Source organism: Magnolia sinica, chromosome 18, assembly GCF_029962835.1.
Source record: "Magnolia sinica isolate HGM2019 chromosome 18, MsV1, whole genome shotgun sequence".
Lineage (NCBI taxonomy): Eukaryota > Viridiplantae > Streptophyta > Magnoliopsida > Magnoliales > Magnoliaceae > Magnolia > Magnolia sinica.
Window position 1 is genome coordinate 26881763 of NC_080590.1, and position 25417 is coordinate 26907179.

At 40.6% G+C, this 25417-nt stretch overlaps 1 protein-coding gene across 3 annotated transcripts in view; it reads left to right on the top strand.

The window, feature by feature from the left end:
* Window positions 1-3055: 3055 nt before the first annotated feature.
* The window catches only part of LOC131233789 (nuclear pore complex protein NUP160), a 77413-nt gene continuing 55051 nt past the window's right edge, over window positions 3056-25417 (top strand). Inside the window, exons 1-5 of one of the 3 annotated variants that reach the window (XM_058230582.1) lie at window positions 3056-3333; window positions 4445-4577; window positions 5103-5367; window positions 12288-12348; window positions 23172-23341. In XM_058230582.1, the coding sequence (XP_058086565.1) occupies window positions 3161-3333; window positions 4445-4577; window positions 5103-5367; window positions 12288-12348; window positions 23172-23341 (802 nt within the window). In that variant the 5' untranslated portion in view covers window positions 3056-3160. The remainder of the gene's footprint in view (window positions 3334-4444; window positions 4578-5102; window positions 5368-12287; window positions 12349-23171; window positions 23342-25417) is intronic. The other 2 variants (XM_058230581.1, XM_058230583.1) reach the window with 2 other exon arrangements.

Below are 25417 nucleotides of genomic sequence, written 5' to 3' on the forward strand. Positions count from 1 at the left end.
ACGTTAAGCTTGGAGCGTGCAGCTGTCTTCTGGAGCTTGATTATTGATATGTGTATTTATTTTTCAGCACTGTATTCAACTGTTTATATTAATGAATATGTGATGACGATGTTGCCTTTATGATTTGAGTAAACTTGTAGTTATGCTTCTTACGAGATAAATGTACGTTGAAAAATCCTCCTTTAAGGATCCCATGATCGGATTTTTGTGTATGGGCGTTGAAAGCCGAGAATGAGGTACTACGGATGTTATCGGTGCCGGATTCGGCAATCGGAAATTTTGTGAGCCCGGTTTCCGAGTTTGGGACGTGACAAAACACGTCAAAGTCATTCATCTTGGTCGAATTCAACTGTATTGGTTGAAAAATATCAAAGCTGACCATCTTGGTAAAAAAAACATCAAAGTCGGCTACGACAATGGAGGCTGTGGATCAATCTATTTCAAATAAAGCTTATGGTAAACTAGAGCAATAAGACGGTAAAAAACTTGCCCTGCTACTTTTTAAAGAAGTTGCATGATTCAGTCGTGATCTATATGGTATGGTTCAACCACTAGTGGCGGTCCTAGACCTATTTCGTTTTGTGATGTATGAACTAAGTAACATATGAGATCAAATAACCGCATTAAGATATTTAATAATAAAAAAAACACAAACATCACTATATTCATAACAAATATCATGAAAATAAAAAAGAGAATCATGCATAATCCTAACCTAGGCTATCAACACCATAACGCAATATCATTAAATAAAAAGAAACTAAGATCTAATGATTGTAGGAACATCCAATTAGCATATGATATAGTCTATTTCAAAATAAGAAACCTAATATAACATATTGTGAAAATTAGGGTTCAGGTAAATTGGGAAAGTAGAAAAATTATGAATTTTAGGTTTAGGGTTAAGGTTTTGGGGATGGAAGAGAGGAGTTTTGATAATGATGGTGGGAAACCAAAGGGAGTAGGAGGGATTCACACGTGTAGTCATACGATCACACGTGTGGCATGTGAGGGTATGTTTATGTCGGTTAGGATTTAGATTATGGATGTGTATGAGAAAGTTGTGTTTGAGAGAAGACAAATATCTATGATGGGAGAATTAAGAACCTAAAGAAAATACCTGGATGAGAGAAAAAAAGAAAAAGAAAATGGTGAGGAAATAGATGGAGACCTCGCGCCTATGTTGATGAAAATTAGCCTCACACCAATCTTCATTTCAAATCGCATGAAGATGAGAGAATAAAGCAAAAGTACCCTCTCTCTCTCTCTCTCTCTCTCTCTAATCACAAAATCTAACGGGAGAGAGGTCACACGCCCCTCACTTTTTATAATTCCAAGAAATTTCAAAAATTACAATAATCCCCTTGTCTTGTGAATTTTAATGAAAATAGCTACAGTGTAAATAAAATAAAATAAAATAAAAAACACTCATAATGTGTTAAAATATAAAATAAAAAAAAAACTAAATCTTAAAATATGATAAAAGTCTAAAGTTGATGTGGACGAATAACAATCAATGGCATAATCATGTGATCCATACGATCCAATGACTCGATTGTCGTGTCCCTTTGATCTAACGGTTTGCATCACTCCATAAAGCAACCCATGTGCATCTTCTAAGTGTGGGGTCTTTCAGATGCTCGCACATGCACATGGGGTCTTCAGCACGATCACGGGTACTTGCCTAGCTACGGAGAAATCGGTGCGGCCCACCTCCTCATATGATACATACGTAAGAGTGTTTGTGACATGCTGCCCTTATCATTTTGTCTTCCATTATACAGTGAATTTCATTGTAAGGATTGTCCCTCATGTATACCTTAGTTTGTTTATTCAGGAATGACGTTCATGACCTCCCATTCAAATCATCCGAACTCAGTAAGTGGATGAACATTCCACACTTTCTATACTAGAGTGGGGTGTGTGTTCTGCTGTGAAATAAGTATTGACAGTGTTGATTGTACTGATGCTATATTTTCGACATAAATAGTCTCGACAGATTGTTTAGGCACAGTGGGTGCCCTTTTAGCAAAAAATAGTCATTATCCGATTCAAGTTCTTAGTATGATTGACTATTCACCTGTTGAATGTTTAAGTATGAATTTGAGACTGCTCGGCCTAACATTATAACCGTTCCGCAATATGCTGAATCCCCATTTCCATACCATGTAGATTAGCTGACATTATATTAAGAGGATCCATCCGAGATAAAGATGCAATGTCCTGATTTGGAAAATTAGTTATTGGGATCGGCAACAACTCAAGTATTGCATGCACCTGGGTTTTCTCTTCTCGTGCAAGAAGTTTAGTGGTGCTAGAAGCATTACAACCTATTCGGTTCATATTGCAGTGGTGCACAAAATATTTACGACATCTCAATAGTTTTTTAATATTCCTGGGCATGCCAAAATTTATTGCATGGCCGGCGCACAATAAATACTTATGGCAACCAAATAGTTTTTAGTTCCACCAGGCGTGCAAAAAATTGTTTGTTTTTTATCACCAGTGGTTTATGCGAGCATGCCAGAATTGATTATGCAGTTTGATTCAAATCAGAGAACTCTCATCCACAAGCGTTGAAATAGGTAGATGCACTGAATGCGATTGTATATGACCCAAACTTGAGAAGATCGAAAGCTTATTCAATAATTTGCTTAAGACTGTTTCAAGATAATCAGAAGACTATCAATTCTTCATCCATACTCAGATTACAGCTAAAGATTTCTACTACGCCTACCACAGGGCTAAAGCTATGGTACGCCCAGATGACGTGTACTATTCAATTCACCTCAGCTATGCATCCATGAAATTGCTTCATATATCTTTCACAGGCTGCTTCTTTAGGTGCAATGACAAGTGCTCCTACCTCATCCCTTGTTTAAGCAACGGTCGTAACTAGGGTACAACAAATACGTCAACCAATAAAATATTGGGACCTACTGACTTGACGACAATAGGTTTGACAATTTACCGGTTTAATACGAGCAACGTATGAAATATGTTCAAAATTCCAATTGCTCGTGTATCAACCATCGTACTCTGCCGGAGTATCAATTAACTTTCTCCCGCAACAAGACCCTGCAAAACCCCTCGCCCCTCCAAAAGCTCTCTCTTTCCGATTCCCGCCCTTTGAACTAACTCGGTCCCTGAGATCCGATCCATGGCGACTCGGCCTCTGGGAGCGATGGAGGTTCCCATCACAGGCAGCGATTCTATACAGTGGGCAGAGGTTACTGTTACTTCTTCATGTCCTCTTTCCGAACCCTGCGCCCCCCTCACAGAAAACGCCGCTTCCTGCCATGTCATCGGTGATCCTTCGACCTATCTCATCTGGTAATTCTCTCCTACCTTGCATTTTCTCACCATTGTCTGCTCCATGAACTGAAATGGGACTCTCCTGAGTCGATTTGATTGCTATATGCACAACCCTCCTCTAATGTGGTAGATTCGAAGGCGGATCACCACCGTCCTTCTAGTGGGCCCTAATGCGGATGGACAAATTTCAGAAACCACAGCAACCGGATAGTCCCAGCAATCGCATTTCCCCATTGGCTATCGACTGTTAACCATTTCTGTTTCCTACCATCAATTCAAATGCGGCAGATTGGACGGTCAGGAAGTCTGTTGTCCAATGAAACAGCTGCACCTGGCTTTTCTTGCTTGGGAGCTGGAACCACAGATTGTTATTTATAGTGGAATTTGGTTAGGATAGAGAATACATCTCCTGCTCGTTCAAGACCGTTTGTAGTTGGATAGTTGATAGTCGTGTTTAAGACAGTGTATTTGGTTTGATTTCCAGGGGAGTGCGTAACTGTAGCAGTTATGCTTCTAGCAGCACTAGAAGTTCAGTGGGCTACAATTTTGGAAGGGTGGATGACATTGATTCCATCTGGAAATTACATTTAAAAATTTAAAAAATTTCCCAAATGGCACAAACTAATCTGGAAAAATCATCATGGGTTCTTGCTCAAAAAAGAAAAAAAAAAGAAAAAAAAAGGGTTTTTGGCCCAAATACCATTTTGAGTGGCATCCTAAACACTGGCTCGTTGATAGTACACATTTTGGGATTGATATTTGAGCTGGACAATGCTCCGATGATTGATGTTAAAAAGTTGGGATTGTGGGTATAGGTGCCAAACTTGGATATGTTGCTCTTGAGTTTTTTTTTTTTTTAAGTAACATTTCAAGTTCTGAAACCCAAAACATTACTACTACTATTACTACTACTACTACTACCACTACTATTTTTAATCTTTTGATCAGCCTTACATGTGTTTTCTTCATCTGTCTTGCTTGAATGCTATTTTAGGCTCTGTTCGATATGTTTGCTGATTATTTTTTAATGTCCATTTTGCTGCATGAAAATTTAAGCTGATCATTGTTTGAACTGTCTGCTGGCTCCACTTTCTGGAACCTAATGCTATCCTTAACTCCCATGCCACAGGCGAATTCACAAGAACCTCCCAAATGCACTTGAATTGGTGGAGCTCTCTGCTAGTAAAGAATTTCCAAAGGGTGGACTTCGTCTAACATTTCAGAATGCACTATGCCCATTTGCTTTTATATGCAGAAATGAGGTTGATCAAAGACTATAACTTCACTGTTTAAGTACTGATATTCTTGCAATGTTGGATTATAAGTAAATTTTTTCAATTGGCAACTAAATTTTATCAAGAGAGAGATAAAGATTGCAGAGTATCCATCAAGTAATGCATAAGATGACTAGTATAGAAAACAAGAGTGGTTAGGGACACCCTCAAAAGGGGTGTTTGAAGCCTAAATGCCGTTTTTGAGCCAAACCCCATTTCACGTTGTGGATTTGGATGTACTTTCGCAACCCCCCTCACTTGTCAAAAAGGCACTAAATAGGTCACTCACTGAAAATCAAATAGATTGGTTTTCGGTGAATTAGTTGATTCTGATGATATGGAAGTTGCGGGAGAACCCCTTTTGGGAGTTGTGTGAACAGGCCTTAACCTATTATGTTGCCAAAGAGGCAGTTATTTTTTCTGCTACTCTTAGAATGAGATTATGAGCATTTCTTTTATTTGGTGATTTCTTAGATTCTCAGGGGAACCAAAGGTCCTTTTTTTTTTTGGCAGGTTCCGAGTACTGCTGACAGCAAGTATCTGCTCTATGCATTGACAGTTTCTGGAGTTGCTTATCTTTTTAGGCTGAGAGCAATTGGTACTTATGTGTCTGGTTCGATCTTCCCTCAAAGTGAGCTTGTAGAAATTGATGTGCACACACATCTGCAAATTGGAAAAATAACATGTGTTACAGCTACATCGGGATGCCTAGTGATTGGGCAGCATGATGGGTCAATTTTCTGCTTCCAACTTGGCTTACTTGACCAGAGTGCACTAGGTATTCTTTTAATGGGAAGATTATATATGCATGAATGTGTTTACTTTTCTTCTTCTTCTTTATTCTGTGTTTATACAACGTTATCTGAAGGCACAAATGTTACTTGTCTCTTGCACAACACAGCAAAAGAAACGTTTATTGAGGAAACAATGACCCATATTTTGCTAGTGATGAACAATAGTTTCCTAGGGTCAATGTCTTTCAACGGTGGCGGTTAAATAGCATTTGGATATGTGTGATTCAAGCTTATTGTGTTCCCTTTTCACTTCATTTAGCCTAATATTTAGCATTTCTCCTATTTTAAAATTCATTGCAATGTAATACATGCTATCATTGTTCAGATAAAGAGAAGTCTTGAGAATCAGCTTGTGTACGGACAGCGTGATTGCATAGTTATTTGATTTCATTTGCCAAGCCGATGCATTCTTGAATGATGGAATGTTGGAAACTGTACATAGATTTTAGATTGGCAATTTTCCTTGACATTTTCTATCATTTCCATCAATGTGGAATTGATCAGACCATGTCATATAAATAAGGCTAGAATGAGAATGCTGTTTGCAAAATTGCTTATTAGGAAGCCATGATAGAGCCAAAGGAATTCAATTTCAAAGGGATAACCACAACAAGCTTTGCTCCCCAATTTGGCAAGCTGTCGAGCGATCCAATCCTGCAAAAGCACTGCTCCATCAAAGGAAAGAAGGAATTATAGACAAGGGAAGTTTTGCTATGGATCAAAATAAAAAGAAGACTTGAATTACTCACTGATGCAACCAAGCCATCCTATAATCTGATCGAGGCCCATATTGGTCCCTGTTGATGGCTGATTGAGTATTCCCACAATTGAAGCCTCCAGACAGGAGGTAACCAGCAGTACAAAATATAAATCAGGTCTATGCCACTGGCCATATTGAAGATTGGACCATCCAACTGTCTGAATTGGAGATATGGGCCACATAAGGGATCCAAGTAGAGCTGATGAAAGACCAAGACTCCTATCAATTGTCCCAGTAGCTGTTCTGACCAGATCAATCTTATGAATCGTGGGACTCACAGCAGATGGCCCTTGTTGATGATTGGTTGGATCATGTGGGCCACAGGTTCACCCTTACATTATGGGCATCTGTACAAAACCATAATGCATTTGGGGCCCTTAAACAAACCTGAAGACCTTGATTCCCACAGTCACAGTTATGAATAGATACTTTTAGTAGGTTTTGGACTCTAAATATTGTTACCTTATTTGGCTTATTGCAATTCTAATTTATTGCAAGCTAATTTGGAGGGACTTGATTAGGCTGAGAAAGATTTATTACAGACCAATAGGTTTTAAGCTTGCTACATGAAGCCATATGTATGGAATTCTATAATTCCAGGGACATGATTTTGATAATTCAATTGAATATGATTGTTTTATGTTTTTTATTCTTAAGACCAGAAACTCTTTTTTAGACTTGAGACTTTTCTAGAAAACTCCCAGCGGAGAGATTTCCTCCAGTTTTTGTGTGGTGAGCATCCACATGGTTATCATTTTTAATTCAAATTTTTTTTTTTGTGTGGATGAAATTGGTGACCATTGAGCAGCTTTGAGCATCTATTGGAGTAATTGATTATCAAAAGAAGCATGTGTCTCAGTCTTTTTGATGTGAGTTCAATTTCTTCTTGTTGCCACATCAGTTTTGGTATTAGAGCAAGTCCCCTCTCGAGAACTGTGGTTCCATTTCTTCTTTCTTTTAGTCTTCCCTCTAAAACTTACCCCTAAGGCTAAAACCGTAAATCCAAACCCCGAACCTTGATTCCCAACTACATACACAATCTTTCCCCAAAAATTCCCAAATTGCTAGTCACCTTCGGGATAGTTGCAATAAAAGATGCCCCAATGTCAGCCGACAGCTGACCCTCTCATAAAATTCTGACATAAATCCCATGATATCATCTTTCGCTATGTCCCAGAACACCTGAAAGAACCTTAGCAGAAAACCATTTGAGCCCAGTGCTGTATCCCATCGTATAAATGGTTTCAGTAATTAAAACATGATCTCAGATCCGAGAGTGCTTTTGCAGTCCATTTCATACCTCCACAACCCTTAATCATACCCAAATTGAAGATCTGGGCCAAATTAGGGTTCTGAATTGAGCTGATGAAATATTAGTACCCTATGAACTGTCTTGATGGATGTTTTGGAACAGATCAATGGTCTGATTAGACTGTGGGACCCACAGATCCAATCAAATGCCTTTATTGCTGATTGGTTGTATTGTGGGGCCCATGTGTACCACTATAGATACTTTATGGACCTATACACAGACCTTAAGAGTGTATTTGGGGGCCTAAGTATGGAATTCTCCACAGTCCATATGGTGGTCTACATACCATTTTAGTAGTTCTTGGACTCTTGAAGTATTGTTTCCCTTTTTATTTTTATTGTAAGCTAATTAGGATATATTTGACAAGATTAGGAAAGATCTATTATGGACCAATTGGCTAGCCTTTTTTTCTTTAGCTTTGAGTATGAAATTGTAAAACGCTTTATAAAGCCATGCATATGCATTTCTATGGATTTTTTGGTCATTCAACTGAATTGACGCGTCATGTGCAAGTTGGGGCTCGAGACACTGGACCGCATTTTCTTTCATTTTGGTGTGATATTGGGATTTCTTTTTAGTAAGGTTTGGGATCAATTGGTTGTTCAATGAGTTGGCATTAGAGGTGATTGGCAAATGGATCCATGGTCCTTCGAAAGGGTGCAAAAGGAAAGAAAAGAAAACCATTTGGGGGCTGATATTCTTTGGGATCATCTGGGGAATTTGGAGGGAATGAAACAACAGGGTTTTTTAAAAACAAAGAATCCTCTGTCACAGTCCTTTCTAGGAATATGTCCTCCATGACCATCATCTGGGCTCGTGTTGTGGCAATTCAAGGGTTGGTTGTTGGAGGGTCCGATGGGCGATTGGAAGTGTGATTTTAGTGGGCATAGTTCATCCTGGGCTGATTATGTTTGTTTATTTGTATTCTTTAGCTTTTGACTCACTGGAAATTAGTTGAGAGGTGATGAGAGTGACTCACTGGAAATTAGTTGAGAGGTGAAGAGAGAGTCCCCGCCCCACCTTTGTATTCTTGGGTGTTGTGAATAAGGTCCTGTTTGGATTCACGAAAAGCGTAGGAAAGGAAATGGTGTTTCTTGGGAAACCTTATTTTCAGGAAACTGTGGAAAAGGAAATATTGTTTTTTCAACAAGATTTTTTTTTTTTTTTTTTTGGAAATTTAGGATCTATTTTTAAATTTGTTGTTTGGCAAAACAAAAAAATTTCTTGGAAAAAAAATATAGGTAGTCGTAGTATGTGCTAGATCAGCACATGTGACACATGTAGAATGCTTGAAGATGATGTAGCTATAGGATGGCATGTGGCACAAGATACTCATTGGCACATTTGACATATGGGCACTTGATGCTAGATGGCTGCACCTGTGCACATTGGCACCATTGCCATGTGGCATCTTTGGAGTGATTGAAGATGGATGATGGCACATGTCACATCGGCGCATGTGGAGTGCTTTGCACATGTTGGGTGCAGGGGAAGATGAATGGTGGTACATGTGGCACATTAGCACATGTGGGTTGCAAGAGAAGACGGATGGTGTCACATGTGACACATTAACACATGTGGGACACTTCACACATGTGAGATGCAAGAAAAGATAGATGGTGACACGGGGCACATTGGCACATGTGGCATAGTGGCATGTGTGGGGTATAACCAAAGATGGACAATGGCTCATTTGGCACGTTGGCACATGTGGCACATATGAGGCAGTTGAAGATTGATGGTTACACATTAGGGCTTAACCCTTGATAAACTCATTTTCCTTTCATCGTGAGAAAATGCCTTTCTTAGGGGTGGAGGTGGGAACATATTTTGTTTATTTTCCATCAAAAATAGAAAGTGGGATGTTTCCCAAAAATTCCCACAAAGACAAGCTTGATGCAAAAGGTCGTCCATTCATAGTTTCATCAACCTTGGGTGATGCCAACCTTGATTCGTAGGTTTCTATTCACCTGGTATGGCAGAAGAGCTAGCAGTGACTTTTCTGCTGTTTGGTGCTTGTCAATGATGGACCCTTTGGGCTCTTTGGAGAGAAATAGCCGGTGTTTTCGGAACATTTCTTCCTCTTCTGCTAGGGTGACAGATCTCCTCAGAGACTTCAAGGACTGGTCTATATTGGGCATTAACCTGATTGATAGTTTGATTGTTTCCTCTCTTTGGATATTTCTCTATTTCAGTCCTAGGTTGCCAGGGCTGCTTCCTGTCTTTCCTTTTCATGAATCCAAACAAACCCTAAAAAGGGAAAAAAATTTAAGTCATCTTTTTTTTTTTCCTTTTCAAAAGAAAAAACTGAATTAAGTTACTTTGTTCTTATTTCTTGAGACAATGGAACTACAAAGTACAAACTCTTTTCTAGTGGTGAGTTTCTTCCATGGAAACCTTACAGTAGATACCCTTATGTTTGTGCAGTGAAGCTCCATATAGTTGTCTTTCTTAATTTCGTTGTGATTAGTGATTATTGATAAGTTTTGAAGCATCCATAAAGGATTTTCTTTTTTGACGCATGCCAATCATTTTATTCAAAAAAAGAAAAAAAGAAAAAGAAAAACAAAATTAAATGCAAAAACAGCAGGCACAAATGCCTAAAGCCCGCAACAAAACAATCAGGAGCGAAAATCCTCAAATCCCACTGTCTAGACTAACCCTGTATGGAAACTAGGGGAATTGGCACGTGCAACACATGTGGAGAGAGGAAGGGAGAGAGAAATGGGGGAGATACTTTCAGAGGGGGAGAGAAAAACAAAAGGAAAGGTTGCAGCTACATGCATAGAGAGAGAGAAGGTCACCAACGTTGGGCAATCCATCCACATTTTTTCTTGTTATGTGGCCCACTCGAGTTTTAGATCTGCCTCTTATTTGTGCTACGTCCTACCATGAGGCGTCGCAACTTGCAACTGCTGTATAGATGGATGTTACAAATTCATCACGGTGGGCTCCACGTAGCCTTTGTTGGATGGGCTTGTTTTGCGGGCTACACACGAACACAGAGAGCTGAGAGCGGGTTACTCATGCATGAAACAGGAGAGGGGAGGAGTGGGTAAAATCCAGCCTTCTGTTTATATACACGCGGATTATTGAAATTTCAGAAATACCACTGATCTATATTGAAAATCTCATTTAATGTTCTGTAAAATCTCAACTCTTAAAAGCACGGGCAAAAATATCCTTGGCTTCTCGTGTTATATATCAATATAATAGAGATGTTTAAATCTGATCTTGATGCTCTGACTTACGCCAAATGATCTGCATGGCGTTTGCAGAGTGGTGCACATGAACAAAGGACATCAATAAGGACAAGCAAATATTAATCGCTTTCCGGAGCAGGTTCACAACATCCCGAGGGCATCACCCTCTCTTCACCCAACTCAGTATGACACTTGAGAGTCATCCTCAGTGATTACATGTGAAAACAAGAATTGAGTAGCTAGCTTCACCCCTTTGTGCAGATGCCGCAGCTTCTGCAAAGTTGGAAAGCCACATCCTCACTGAAACATAGAATTCCAGCAGCGTTTCACTTATAGTTGCACGGAGTGGGAAGTGAAGCTGCATTAGATTTGGGTGCGGGAGCAGGGAAGCATCTGTTTCAGAATGTAAATAAGTATAAATAGGCAGGGAAGCAGGAACAGGAGTGAGTGTCTGAACCACGATTCGAAGCGGGAGCGGCACCTAGTTAGAAGGATCCTGCAACTCGAGACAAACCAATGAAGACATTATTTACTGTATCTCTTGGAGGAATTGATCATCAAAATTTGCACCATCATAATCATTTTAATTGGAGTTTAATTTCTTTTTGTTGCTACATCACTTCCTGATTTCCTACATACCCAATTCATTGAAAAAGTAGAAAATAAAAAGCCACTTCAAAATCTCAAACATAAAAAACCCCCAACACAACATGTTTGGAAACACTGCCAACACGACTGACTGTGGATGGAGGGCCTTGAACTATTGTATTACAGCGAGGGTATTGAACTTGAGATAGATATCAACGTTGATTTTTGAGCGCCCCTCTAGACACAAGCGGGTCTTGCCTCATGCTTCAATGGCAAGGTTGACACCTGTTCTCCATAGGAGATTTGCTGCTGCAGCAAACCACCTTAGTATCACCTATTAATTACCTTTTCTTGATGATGACGAAGGTGATAACATTCTAGCCCTCTGGTTGAAGAGACCCTTAGGCCTCAATGGACGAGGGCATCACCCAAGAGCTGTGGGTGGCTAAGATGCAATGCATGTGCTTGGCAGAATGGTGAAGCCATGATCTTCATCATTATCATCTTAACCTTTCTCCTAGCAATTTGTGGTTGGCTTTTCAGTGGTACATTAGCATAAGTTTAGGATGGCTCCCAAGTCCCACCAGACATCAACCTTCCTCTTTTACCTTGGATCTTGGAAACTGCCCATGGTAGAAACTCACACATTTATATCACTTGTATGCCAGCACAGTACCACCTAATATTGACCCCCAGCCCAACATTAAGTTCCAAAGGGCGAGCAAGCAAATAAGGGCCATAGAAGTGCAGTTTCCAGGCAACCCACTAACTCTCCAATGAAGTGATATTTTTCTTATTATTTCCACATACTATGTGATTAAGAGAGCCTGCTGTAATCTTCAAGTATATGTCCCTTGTGATCTTGTTTCAAAAGGTTGCTTGTTATTTCTTCTCCGTTAAGTGCACTTTTTTTCTTCAGCCAAATGGCCCAGTGTATTTTTGTTGCTCGATAGTACATATTGCTTATTTAATTTTTTATTTATTATATTTCTTTGTTATGGAACTGTGCATCATCTATACCAATTTCTTTATTATGTGTAGGTTTCATTTATGAGCTGCGGGATGATGTGGGAAGGGGTCGTTTATGGGGTCTGATGTCAAGGTATGTGCATTTCTTTCACATTTGTATGATTTAGATAGATTAATTATGAACTCCATAAAGGTATGTTTGGGCCCATTAAAGGATCCAATGTTTTTCAATTGTTGTGATGCAAAAGCTAACAAAAGTTGGAATGGGAAGTGGTTTGGAACATTACACACGATAGTGTTGGAAATAGATTGCCCAAGATTATTTCATCTGAATGTTTCTGATCGATTGTAAATAAATGCATCGTCATAAACTAAGTTATCAAACAAAATGAAAAGAAAAGGGAATACACATCATCAATATAGAACAATTGACATCAAAATTTGCAAATTCATTGGCTGAAAGTTTGTTTCCCAGTGATTTATGGAGATTTTTTTCTACAAAAAAAACAAGGAAATATTGGCCCGATCACTTTGGATGAAGTAAGAACTAACACGAGAAGGTCAAAATTCAGTCATCAACTTTCCTAAACTTTCTAGTTTGGATCTTTTTAACCAGCTTCAAGTTGTTAAGAGGAGCTTTGATTTATTACGACCAAATACAGCACACATGGTAAGGATGTGTGGGAATGCAATGTGAGTATGATATCTGCACTAAAGTATTTTGTAGTATTAGATAGGGATACAATGTGAATACGTAACCTTTTTTTTTTGAAAGATGAATCACTTTATTAGGTAGAGCCAAAAAGGAAACAAAAACAAGACAGACAAACAAAGCAAAGCCAAAAACAGGGAAAACAAAGCAAAAACTAAAATACTTTAACCTAACCCCAAGGCTGGAACCACCCGAACTTGAACTAAGGAGCTCAATCTTTGAATAAAATTAACACCCTACGGAAAATCCCGGCTGAAGAAACTCAAGAATTTCGAAAGCAATGGTTGTTCCTCTCGAATCAAATTGCCCATATGACCGTGAGGAGGCTAAGTTTCCTACCAAAAGAACCTTCGTCTCTTGCATGACACGAGTTGAAGAGACCCTTAGGCCTCAATGGACGAGGGCATCACCCAAGAGACTCCCGCTCGATCCAGCAATCTTGACTGGATATCTTAGGCGAAGGAACCAAGGAGGAAGAGACGATCCACTGATTTGGCATTTTGGAAACACAACAGACACACATTGGTCAAAGGCATTCCTCTCTTCCGGAGGTTGTTGATTGTGAGAATGCAGTTCTTTTTAATCAACCAGGCTAAGGTTGTAATCTTTGCTCCCTGCGTGGCACAATTACCGGTCTAGGAAGGACTTCACCTAGCTATGGCGGCTTGCACTGATGGCAACTCTACGGGCCAGCTGGAAAGAGAAACTCTAGGTGTTTTAGAGATTCTACCTCCTCCCCCTACCACGCCTGAACGCAAGTCATCAGGGATGTGAAGTTCTGGTCCTCCTTCAGCTTGGCAGATTCCTTTGTGTTTGACTCCCTACCCTCGTTAGCTGGGCTATCTTCGGGTTTTCCTTCGGCTCTAGTCTAGTTTCCTTTGTGCGTCTCTTGTTTTGGTGGCCTGCATGTGTCCTTGGGTTTTTTGTTTCTGGATTTTCTCGAGTTGTATAGTCGTGTTTGGTTGAGTTGTTTTGTTTCCTTTTTTGTTTTTGTTCTGTTTTCTTTGGGTTGCTTATGCTCCCTTTAATAAAATTCAATCTTCACAAAAAAAGAAAAAAAAAGAAAAAGAAAAAAAAGAGAGAAGCAAGGGCCTTGTAAAAAGACCATACCGAAAGTCTCCGAACTGGTTAAGCTCTAGATCAAAGAATTTGCCGACCTGGGGGAGGGAGCAAGCCCTTGTAGATGAGATAAGACAAGAGGGTAGTTAACTCCGCTATTTTGGGATCTAAAAGGTTTCTCCTAAATGGGGGGGATCCAGACCCCATTCGCACCCTTGCTTGAAAAACAATTTGCTACAGAGATGTTAATGTTTGGACGGAGAGCAGCCAATGCAGGGAAGTATGAACTGAGGGAGGAATCCCCACACCATTTGTCAGACCAGAATCTAACCGATTCCACATTGCCCGCAACAAGTCTCAAACCGTTCAAAACTTTGGGAGCAACTCTGGTAGTCCCTTTTGAAACAGAGGGGCAATAGAGTGAGGATGGTTTGGTCCATCTACCACTTGGATCCACGCCATATTTGGCAACAATAATCGATCTCTAGAGATTAGGATCTTCCTTGTTAAACCTCCAAGCCCATTTACCTAGCATTACCTCATTAACCAACTCCGATCTCTTGATACCTGCTCCCCCATATGAAAAGAGGGTGTGCAGACTTTCCAATTAAGAAGAGGAAATGTTTTATGAGAAGATCCTCCCTGCCAAAAGAACTCCCTACGGAAAGTAATCATGCCACCCAATAAGAGGAGCTTGCTTTTCCAAGGGGATATTTTCCTCTCCATGCGCTCAAGGATCTCATCCCACAAATACGGGGCAAGCTTCCCCACACAGAGGGGAAGACCAAGGTGTGTGGTTGGAAGAGTTCCCACTCCACAGTCCACACCCAAACAACTCGGTCAAACGAAGAGTCTCCTCCATTGGAAGGTTGATACGGAAGAACTAACTCTTAGACAGATTTACCTTCAAACCTGAAACCACCTCATACCAACATATAGCCATGCATAATAAATCTATCGTTAATTATCAGCTTCACAAAAAATAAAGGTTTCATCAACAAATTGGAGGTGGCAGATGGGTTGGGGGAATTTTTCCACCTTAAATTCCGTAAAGAGACCAACCTCCCGACCCTTGGAAAGCATACGACTGAGGGCTTCCGACACAAGAATGAAAAGGAGTGGGGAAAGCGGGTCACTCTGTCGGAGACCACAAGAAGCTTTAAAGAAACTGAAAGGCAATCCATTAATTAGGAAGAGAAACGAATATTCAGGGTTTTTTTTATCACTGTTTCGGTGACATCGATAATATCGGTTGTATTATCGATTTCTTGCCGACAACAAAAACTTTGCCTATTATACCATTCGTCATTTATCCCGGACTGGTTAAGACATTGACCAGACCGGAGAAGAGTTCATATACCTTTAAAATTTGCTAGAACTTACTAGGCAACACAGATCGCAGTCTTGAGTGGTCAAACAAGGCTAGAGGGTCCTGAAGGGGACTACAAATTGTGCAGGAGAGGCCACGAGTGGCTGGAAGAGTGCCGATGGTCTGGTAGTGTTGGATGGGTCGCCAATTGTTGTGGGGGCCTTGCAAGGGCTGTCCATTGGGAGAACAAAAGAAAGAGAAGAAGATGAAAGAAATGGAGAATAAGGGGTAAGGAAGAAGGGTATGAGAGAGAGGGAGGAAGATTCAGATGCATCCTATTCCATGCTTGGATACCATGTTCAAATCCATGGTAATGACGAAAGAACAAAATCAAAGAGAGAAGAAAGGGAAGAAAGATTTGTGAGAGTTATCCTCCCACATACCTAAAACTCTTATTTATATTATCTTAATCCTAAGCACAATTGAAGGGATGTAATTTGGTTTTTCTTGGGCTGTAATTGGGCTGCTTGCTCGGCGTCTCTTTTGTAGGTTCTTTTGGTTTTAGTTTGTTTTGCTTTCTCTTTTTTAATAAAGTTTTGTAATCTTCTAAAAGAAAAATAAAGACACAATAAAGTGCTGTAGAGGATTACAAAAGATAAGCAATGCACAAACCTACATTCTTTACTGTAGGAAATGATGTTGTGACCGTCGAGGTGCGATGAGTGAATCTTCCAATTGAAGGTATCTAAGGCTTCCCAATGGATTTTTGGCTTCAATTGCATTTAGTAGCAACGAAGAAAGCGCCAACCACAAGTGCCGTCCGTGTGGATAGGCGAATATTGAGGAGATGAAGACCTTTCACAGGTGATTGGACATATAGAAGACCCCACTTAGGGAAGACACATGTCAAGGAAGATTGGAGAAAGAAGACCGAGCGCACAAAATTTCTCATACTTATGTTATTTGTGCATTTTTGACTTAGTTAGGGGTCTTTTAGTAATCTTATATCTTTATTTGCTTATTCTAGGGTATTTTAGTAATTTTATGTCTTTATTTGCTTATTTAAGTGGGGTAAAGCCCTAAACACGAATTTCAACTATTGATGAATGAAAAGCAAACCCTTTGGTTGCCTCCTTCCTCTCTTCTCTCTAATGGTGCTTCTTCTCTCCCCTTGATCTTCTTCTTCTAATTTCTTCTTGTGCCCCTCCAACTTCCTCAAGGTAATAACTTTCTTTCTTCTATTTTTTTGTTTTGGCTAATTCCTCTTCGATCAAAATCTTGAGAACCGATCTAAACCCTAAATCCCCAAATTCTCAAATCCCTAATCCGAGAAACTTCTTGGTTCTTCGCACTAGTGATCTTCATTGATCGATTGGGTGTGACCATGCAAGATCGGGAGGTCTCATCCCTCGCCGGATCCAACCTAAGTAGTAATTGAATTCCATACTCCATGGTTGTAGTGATGGCCCGCTCCATTGCATGTTTCCTTTATGATTTTCTCAGTTATGATGATTATTGTTAGAATTTTAAATCATTTATTCCTTTTATTTCCGCTGTTTAATTATCTCCATGAGCATGCATCATAATTAGGGCTGTCCTGCGTCAAATTTGGTATCAGAGCCAAGTTTTGCATGGTTTTTGTCTAGATCGAGTTATCAAATTAGGGTTTTGATTTTTAGGTTTAACTTAGGAAAGTTTCAGGTTTAGAAAGTTTTCAATTTTAGAAACTTTCCAATTTTAGAAAGTTCCTAATCTGGAAAATTTTCAGATTTGAGTTGTTTCCTGTTTCAACTTAATTGTGTCAGTTCATAGTAGTTTTGCATTCATCGCATTCATCTTGAAAGTCATAACACCTAGTAGTCTAGTTAGGTAGAGTTTGGTTCAAGTCTTCATTGTATGCCCACGAGAAGAGGTAGAGGTTTCGGACTTCAACCTACCATGAATAACGAGCAGTTATCTGAGCAACTTGCTCAATTGATACAAAAGATAACCGCCCTAGAAGCGGGTCAAAGGCGTGAGTTTGCCCGCCTTGAGAACCAAATTACCACCACCATGACTAAGGTGGAGCAACTAGAGGCGTCCCAAAAGGAAAACCCCGCTGTAGGGGAAGATGCGCACTCCCAAGTGGAAGGAATCATTGAAGAACGTGCTGCCACACGTGGTGGTAGTGAGGATAGAGATCGTGGTAACGGTCGTGGTGTGGTGCGAGAGGCACGAGCCACATGTGGTCATCAAGACCGCTATGATCCAGATGAGTGTGCGATGAAGAGTGTGAGAGTTGAGGCCCTGAGTTTTGATGGGCGCTTGGATCCCAAGGCGTTCCTTGACTGGGTTGTTGATATGGACCACTACTTTGAGTGGTATGGCATGTCGAAAAACCGTCAAATGCGGTTTGCTAAGATGAAGCTTGTGGGTCAAGCCAAGCTCTTCTGAACCAACACCGAGCGTAGGATAGAGAGAGTTGGTAGAGCCCCTATCACACATTGGTATGAGATGAAAGAGAAGTTGAAGGAGAAGTACATTCCTCTCTCATACTGTCAGAAACTCCTTGACCAATGGCAATCCTTACGCCAAGGGTTAATGCCTGCCGCTGACTACATCACTAAATTTGAAGAGTATGTGATGCGATGTGATATCCGAGAAGACCCTCTAGTAACGCACTCGCGTTTTAAAACAGGCCTTTGTGCGGATCTTCAGCGCGAGCTTATTACTTGGCCCTTAACGGACTTAGATGAAGCATATCAAGTTGTGCAGGAGTTAGAGCAATATCTGAAGGCTCCCGTCGTTCGTCATTTTGAGTCTCGAGACTCCAGTGCTAGATCTAGTTCCCAAGGAACTAGATCTAATATTGGTAGTCAACCTAGGGCACAGGCGACCATTCCGCCTAGGTTTAGGGAAGACAAGGGCAAAGGGGTTCTTAGTGCCGGTCCTAGTAACATGAGCTAAGTGAGGTGATATGAGTGTGGCAACCTTGACCACATGTCTAATCAGTGTCCTACGAAGAGCCATGGGAGAGCCTTAGTTATAGGCGAGTCCCACGAGGGTGGAGATGACCAAGGTGATTATGAAGTTGAAGAGTATTACCCTGAAGGAGGACTTACTGATGAAGAAGAAGTGGATGGAGAAGCAACGCTTGCAGTAGTTAGGCGTGTGTTAGCTCAGTCTAGAAGTAGTGCTGACTGGCGTCGAAGTACTATCTTCTATACTATTGCCAAGTGTGGTGAAAAGAATTGTTAGGTGATAGTAGACAGTGGAAGTTGTCAGAATGTGATTTCCACTAGCACCTTAGATCGCTTAAAACTGAAATCCACACCTCATCCAGACCCGTATAAAGTTTCTTGGGTTGACAAGACATCCCTACCTATCACCCAGTAATGTCTAGTCCTCATTGAGTTTGGGTCATACAAAGAGTCCCCCTGTGGTGTGATGTTTTACCTATGGATGTGGTACGTGTTATCCTAGGTAGACCGTGGCTATTCGATAATGATGTCATGATCTTTGGCCGTTCGAATGCGTGTACTTTTATGTATAATGGTAAAAAGATCAAACTTAATCCCATGCCACCTGAGAATACACTAGGGAAGAAGAAGGATGAGAAGGCAAGTGAGCCTAGAGAAATGGGGAAATCCAAACCTAAGTCTTTAAATATAATCAGAGCAAGATAGTTTGAAAAAGAGGCTAAGGAGGATTCTATGGTGTATGCCCTTGTGGCTAGAGAAATTACACCTGAGGTTCCATCAGTGTCCGTGAGGTGACCTCGGTTCTGAAGGAATACAGTGATGTATTTCCCGAAGACTTACCGAATGAGTTGCCACCTATGAGGGACATACAGAATGCCATTGACTTGTCCCATGGTCTACTCTACCGAACCTTCCTCACTACAGAATGAACCCTGCAGCGCATGCAGAGTTGAAGAAGCAAGTTGATGAGCTTCTGCAAAAGGGTTTCATCCAAGAGAGTATGAGCCCGTGTGCCGTGCCTGCATTGTTGACGCCAAAGAAAGACGGCACGTGGCGCATGTGTGTGGACAGCCGTGCCATAAACAAAATTACTGTCAAGTATAGGTTCCCTATACCTATACTTGATGATATGCTTAACATGTTGGCCAAGTCCACTATATTCTCTAAGATAGACCTCAAGAGTGGATATCACCAAATTCGTATACGCCCCGGAGATGAGTGGAAGACGGCGTTTAAGACGAAAGATGGGTTGTATGAGTGGTTGGTCATGCCCTTCGGCTTGACTAACACACCTAGTACTTTCATGCGGGTGATGACACAAACTTTGAGGCCGTTCATGGAAAAATTCCTAGTGGTGTACTTTGACGATATTCTTATTTATAGTACCATTAAGGAATCACACCTTGAACATTTAAAGAAGGTCTGTAGTGTCCTTAGGAAGGAAAAGTTGTACGCTAATCTTAAGAAATGTGCATTCATGTCTAACCAAGTTGTGTTCTTAGGATTTATAGTGTCATCTGAAGGGATGCAAGCAGACCCTGAAAAAGTCAGGGCCATAGTTGAGTGGCCAGAACCAAGGAACATTCATGAGGTGCGAAGTTTTCACGGCCTAGCAACTTTTTATCGTCGGTTCATTAGGAGTTTTAGCACGATCATGGCTCCCATTACCGAGTGCATGAAAAAGGGAGAGTTCGTGTGGTCTAAAGCCGCCGTCAAGGCTTTTAAAGAAATTAAGGGCAAGATGGTGGAAGCTCCTGTCATGCGTCTACTTGACTTTTCTACAGTCTTTGTAGTAGCGTGCGATGCGTCTGGTGTCGGTATAGGTGGAGTGTTGAGTCAAGAAGGACACCCAGTGGCCTATTTCAGTGAGAAACCTGAATGAGGCAAAACAAAAATACTCCACTTACGATAAAGAATTTTATGCGGTAGTGCAATCCCTGAGACATTGGCGACACTACCTCCTACCGCAAGAATTCGTTTTGTTTTCTGACCATGAGGCTTTGAGATATTTGCATTCTCAGAAGAAACTCAACCCAAGGCATGCCAAGTGGGTAGCGTTCTTCAGGAATATTCGTTTGTTTTGAAACACAAGGCCGGGGTTAAAAACAAACCAGCGGATGCCCTTAGTAGGAGAGTGGCGTTGCTCAACTCCTTGAGTGTAGAGGTAGTCGGATTTGAGCAACCGAAAGATGAATACCCCATATGTCCTGATTTTGGGAGTACTCACGCGTCGCTCTCTAGCGACCAGCATATTATGGGTGAATATGTTCTTAAAGATGGCTTTCTTTTCAAGGGAGAGACTTTGTATTCCCCGTATGTCCCTTCGTGAATTCCTCATCTGGGAGCTTCATTCAGGAGGGATAGCTGGCCATTTTGGTCGTGATAAGACCATTGCCCTCGTGGAAGATCGTTTCTATTGGTCAAGCCTCAAGCGAGACGTAGCCAAAGTTTTAGGGGAACGTCGAACATGTCAGCTGGCAAAGCAAAGAAAGCAAAATACTGGGCTATACACGCCATTGCCAGTGCCACATGCTCCGTTGCAGGACATTAGTATGGACTTCGTGCTCGGGCTTCCCAAGACTATAAAAAAGCACGATTCCGTTTTTGTCGTTGTGGACCGTTTTTCTAAAATGGCGCATTTCCTCCCATGTTCGAAGACGTCAGATGCGTCTCATATTGCTCGTCTTTTTTTTTTTGGTGTGGTGCGTCTTCATGGGTTACCTAAAACCATAGTGTCTGATCGTGATGTTCGATTTACTAGCTATTTTTGGAAGACACTATGGCACATTATGGGAACTCGTTTACAATTTTCTACTGCTTACCATCCACAAACAGATGGTCAAACTGAAGTGGTAAACCGTAGCCTTGGAAATCTTCTACGTTGTCTAGTGGGTGAACATGTTAAGACTTGAGACCTAATTTTACCAACTACTGAACTTGCTTATAATGGGTCAGTTAATAGATCTACAGGGTTGAATCCTTTTGAAATTGTAAGTGGTTATAAACCTAGAATGCCCATAGATCTCTTACCTATGTCTGTTACCCACAGGTCTTCTGAGTCAGCCGATGCATTCGCACGCCATATTCATGATTTGCATACACATATTAGACAGCGGTTAAATAAGAGCAATGATGATTATAAAGTTTCAGCTGATTCTCATCGTAAAGTGCAAGAATTTCAAGAAGGAGACTATGTAATGGTGCGAATAAGGCCAGAGCGATTCTCTCAAGGATCTGCAAAGAAATTACAAGCGCGTAGTGCTGGACCATTCAAGATATTACAAAAGGTTGGGTCCAACGCGTATCGGGTTGACCTTCCACCTGAAATGAGCATTAATCCAACTTTTAATGTGGAAGATCTAGTCCGTGCCCATACTCCCATTATTGATACATCGTCCCTTTCATGGCCTTTTTCTGAGTTTGCTACCCAACCCCTTCCACCACCTCCTCCACCCATTACCTATAAAGAAGCAATTGAGGAAATCTTGGATGACGAGATAGTATCCACGAGAGATGGGGGTTTCCAAAGGTATCTTGTCAGGTGGAAAAACAAACCATCGTCTGAATCTACGTGGCTGTCGGGCGACGCATTGCAGGGTATTGATCCAGATCTACTTGAGCGCTACAAAAGTTTCAACTCGTCGGGGTCGAGTTTTTCTCACCTGAGGGGAATTGATGCAGACACAGGTGCATTCAAGGTGTACCAACGAAGAAAGCGCCAACCACAAGTGCCGTCCTTGTGGATAGACGAATATTGAGGAGTTGAAGACCTTTCACATGTGATTGGACATATAGAAGACCCCACTTAGGGAAGACACATGTGAAGGAAGATTGGAGAAAGAAGACCGAGCGCACAAAATTTCCCATACTTATGTTATTTGTGCATTTTTTGACTTAGTTAGGGGTCTTTTAGTAATCTTATATCTTTATTTGCTTATTCTAGGGGTATTTTAGTAATTTTATGTCTTTATTTGCTTATTTAAGTGGGGTAAAGCCCTAAACACGAATTTCAACTATTGATGAATGAAAAGCAAACCCTTTGGTTGCCTCCTTCCTCTCTTCTCTCTAATGGTGCTTCTTCTCTCCCCTTGATCTTCTTCTTCTAATTTCTTCTTGTGCCCCTCCAACTTCCTCAAGGTAATAACTTTCTTTCTTCTATTTTTTGTTTTGGCTAAGTCCTCTTCGATCAAAATCTTGAGAACCGATCTAAACCCTAAATCCCCAAATTCTCAAATCCCTAATCCGAGAAACTTCTTGGTTCTTCGGACTAGTGATCTTCATTGATCGATTGGGTGTGACCATGCAAGATCGGGAGGTCTCATCCTCGCCGGATCCAACCTAAGTAGTAATTGAATTCCATACTCCATGGTTGTAGTGATGGCCCGCTCCATTGCATGTTTCCTTTATGATTTTCTCAGTTATGATGATTATTGTTAGAATTTTAGATCATTTATTCCTTTTATTTCCGCTGTTTAATTATTTCCATGAGCATGCATCATAATTAGGGCTGTCCTACGTCAATTTTTGGCTTCAATTGCATTTAGTAGCTAGTTGGTCCACCAAACTTGAAGATCATCCTACTTCGTGCATCAGAAATGATGCCCTTGAACCACATAACTAATCATCATGTTTACCCTATTCCTTTCATCAATTTAATCTTGTTTCTAATGTGAGCACCAATCATCACTACAAATACACTGAACTCTTCTTTGTCATTTACTTGCATCTTTTCATGGTTTACACTTACATTGTCATATTCAGTTTACAGATGTTTACCATGTTCCTCATGTATTAGGTGTAAGATGCCATTAATTTTAATATATTGTGGCAGCTTATCATATAATTCATATTCTCTTTTATGCCTTGTTCTGCCTTTCAATTTTATTAATATATGTCAATGATTTCAATATATGTAGGGGAAGGATTATTGGTGCTGTGCAAGGCTTGATAATCTCAGAGGTGCATGGAAGGAAGTTACTGTTTGTGCTCCATGTTGATGGGAGCTTACGAGTTTGGGATCTTCGTGCTCGTACCAGGCTTCTTACTCATAACATAAGCTTGCCAGAGTCAGCAGGCAATCTCCATGGTTCTTCATTTCTTTTCTTTGATCAAAATCCTTAAGGGTATTTGTTTTTTCAATTACATATGTAAATACGGGTAAATAGCTAATAATCACTTTTGAAGGGTGTTTGTTTAAGAGGGAAATACCTCAGTAATTACACCTTGAAAACAGCGCCATAAAGCATGAAATCTAACAGCTTTCGGTACTATCAAAATTGTGGGTCCCACAGTGATCTACACCGTCCTTCCATTTTACCATCTCATTATAGGGCATGAGCCCAAAAATGAGGCAGATTTGAAGCTCAAGTGGACCATACTGTCCAGACAGATTAAGGGGCCTAGATCACTGATCTAACAGATCGTGGGGCTCACTTTTTGATTGGGCAGATTGTGTAGGCTTTCAAATGGACCAATTTCATGTCATTTTGGTATTGTTTGACACCCAAAAAGTGACCCACAAAATAAATGAAGAAAATGCTTACTAATTGCTGCTATAGGGAAACATGCTAAACAAATTACTAATTGCTGCTGTAAAAATGGCCCCAGCTCTGTGGATTTTTGGTCCACTGACTGAAGGTTTTCAAACGGGCCAATTTCATGTCACTTTGACATTATCTGGCTGCCAAAAAGTGGCCCACGGAATAAGTGGCAAAAATGCTTTCTATTTGCTACTAAGGGAAACTTGCTCAACAATTCCCTGACTGAGCAACTGCTGCTGTAAAAACAGCCTCAACTGCATGGACTTCTGGACCTACAGCCTTATTAGACCACTCATGTGGGCCCATGGACTGATCCACCACTCATGTGGCCCCACAGAGTGATTAGACCACCATCAAGAGCGTCACAAACTTGTCCGGACAGATTGTGGGTCGTGGTTTTAAATGGCAGTTTGGAGTGTGACTTGCCCGTAAACTGATGCAGGATTAATGCTTTATGAAGTTGATTTACTAGAAGAGATCAAAAGTTCAGATTCACACAAATAAATCAAGTATTCTACCACAGAAACAGAAAATCCAGATTTAAACTATTCAGATTCAACCCAAAAATAACATCCCGCAAGTATGTTCACTAGAAAATAAAGAAAGAGCGGCCCCTACGAGATATGGAAATCTCGTTCTAGCGTAGGTTAATCCCAATAATCAAGTAGATTCATGATTCATGCTTAGGACACAATAGGGGCTAGGGGAATCAAGAATTGAACAATTAAGGCTAGGTTTAGGGAAATTAGGGTTAGAGCTTTGGAAATGGAAGAAATATGGTTAGGGATTTAGGGTTGGATGAGAGAAACAAAGAGGAAACGAGGGAAAGAGGGGCTGCATGTGTCAGCCCATTAGGACGCATGGGCGTGCGTGTGTGTGGGTTGATGGAGAAAGGAAGATGGGTTGGGTTTTGGTGGTTTAGGTTGAGGAAGGGAAAAAAGAAGGAAAAATGGAAGAAAGAATAGGGATTTTAGTTTTGAATGAAAAAGGAGGAAGAGATGGAAAAATACCTTTTGGAAGGAAAAGAAAGAAGATAGGTGAGGATCAACCCCAAGGTGCTCCGTATCTGTTATGATACGCCCGTATAGCCTGATCCGTATAGGTAATGGTTATGACCGTTATGCGATACGGATATATGGAGGTGAAATGTGGCAGTTGGTTTTTTTGGATCGTATGGGCCGTTATGGTCGCCGTAAAGGCCATTATGAGGCATAACAACCGTTACCCCTGTAACCGTTGAAAATCGCTCACTTTTTTTCTTCTATTTAAATATATTTTTCTCCTCATTTTTTCACCTTTTTCATTCCGAAAACTCTCCTAGATCATTTTACAAAAGATTTCGACCACTCTTACTATAGTTTTTAAGATTAAAATTGTAGATTGAAGTGATTTGAGCGAATAAAAGCTTCGAGGCCTCGTGGATTACTCGATGCACGTGGTTGGCGGGTGATTACGTGCATCCATAGGGAATAGTCTTGACTTAAAAAGGGATGGGGATACCCTATTATCATAAAAAAAGCTCCGAGGGCCTTTTAAAAAAAAATAAAAATAAATGTAGTATTTATGCCTTTTAAATTTTTTTTTTATATTTCTAGTACTAATGCTTGATTGTGATGTGTAAA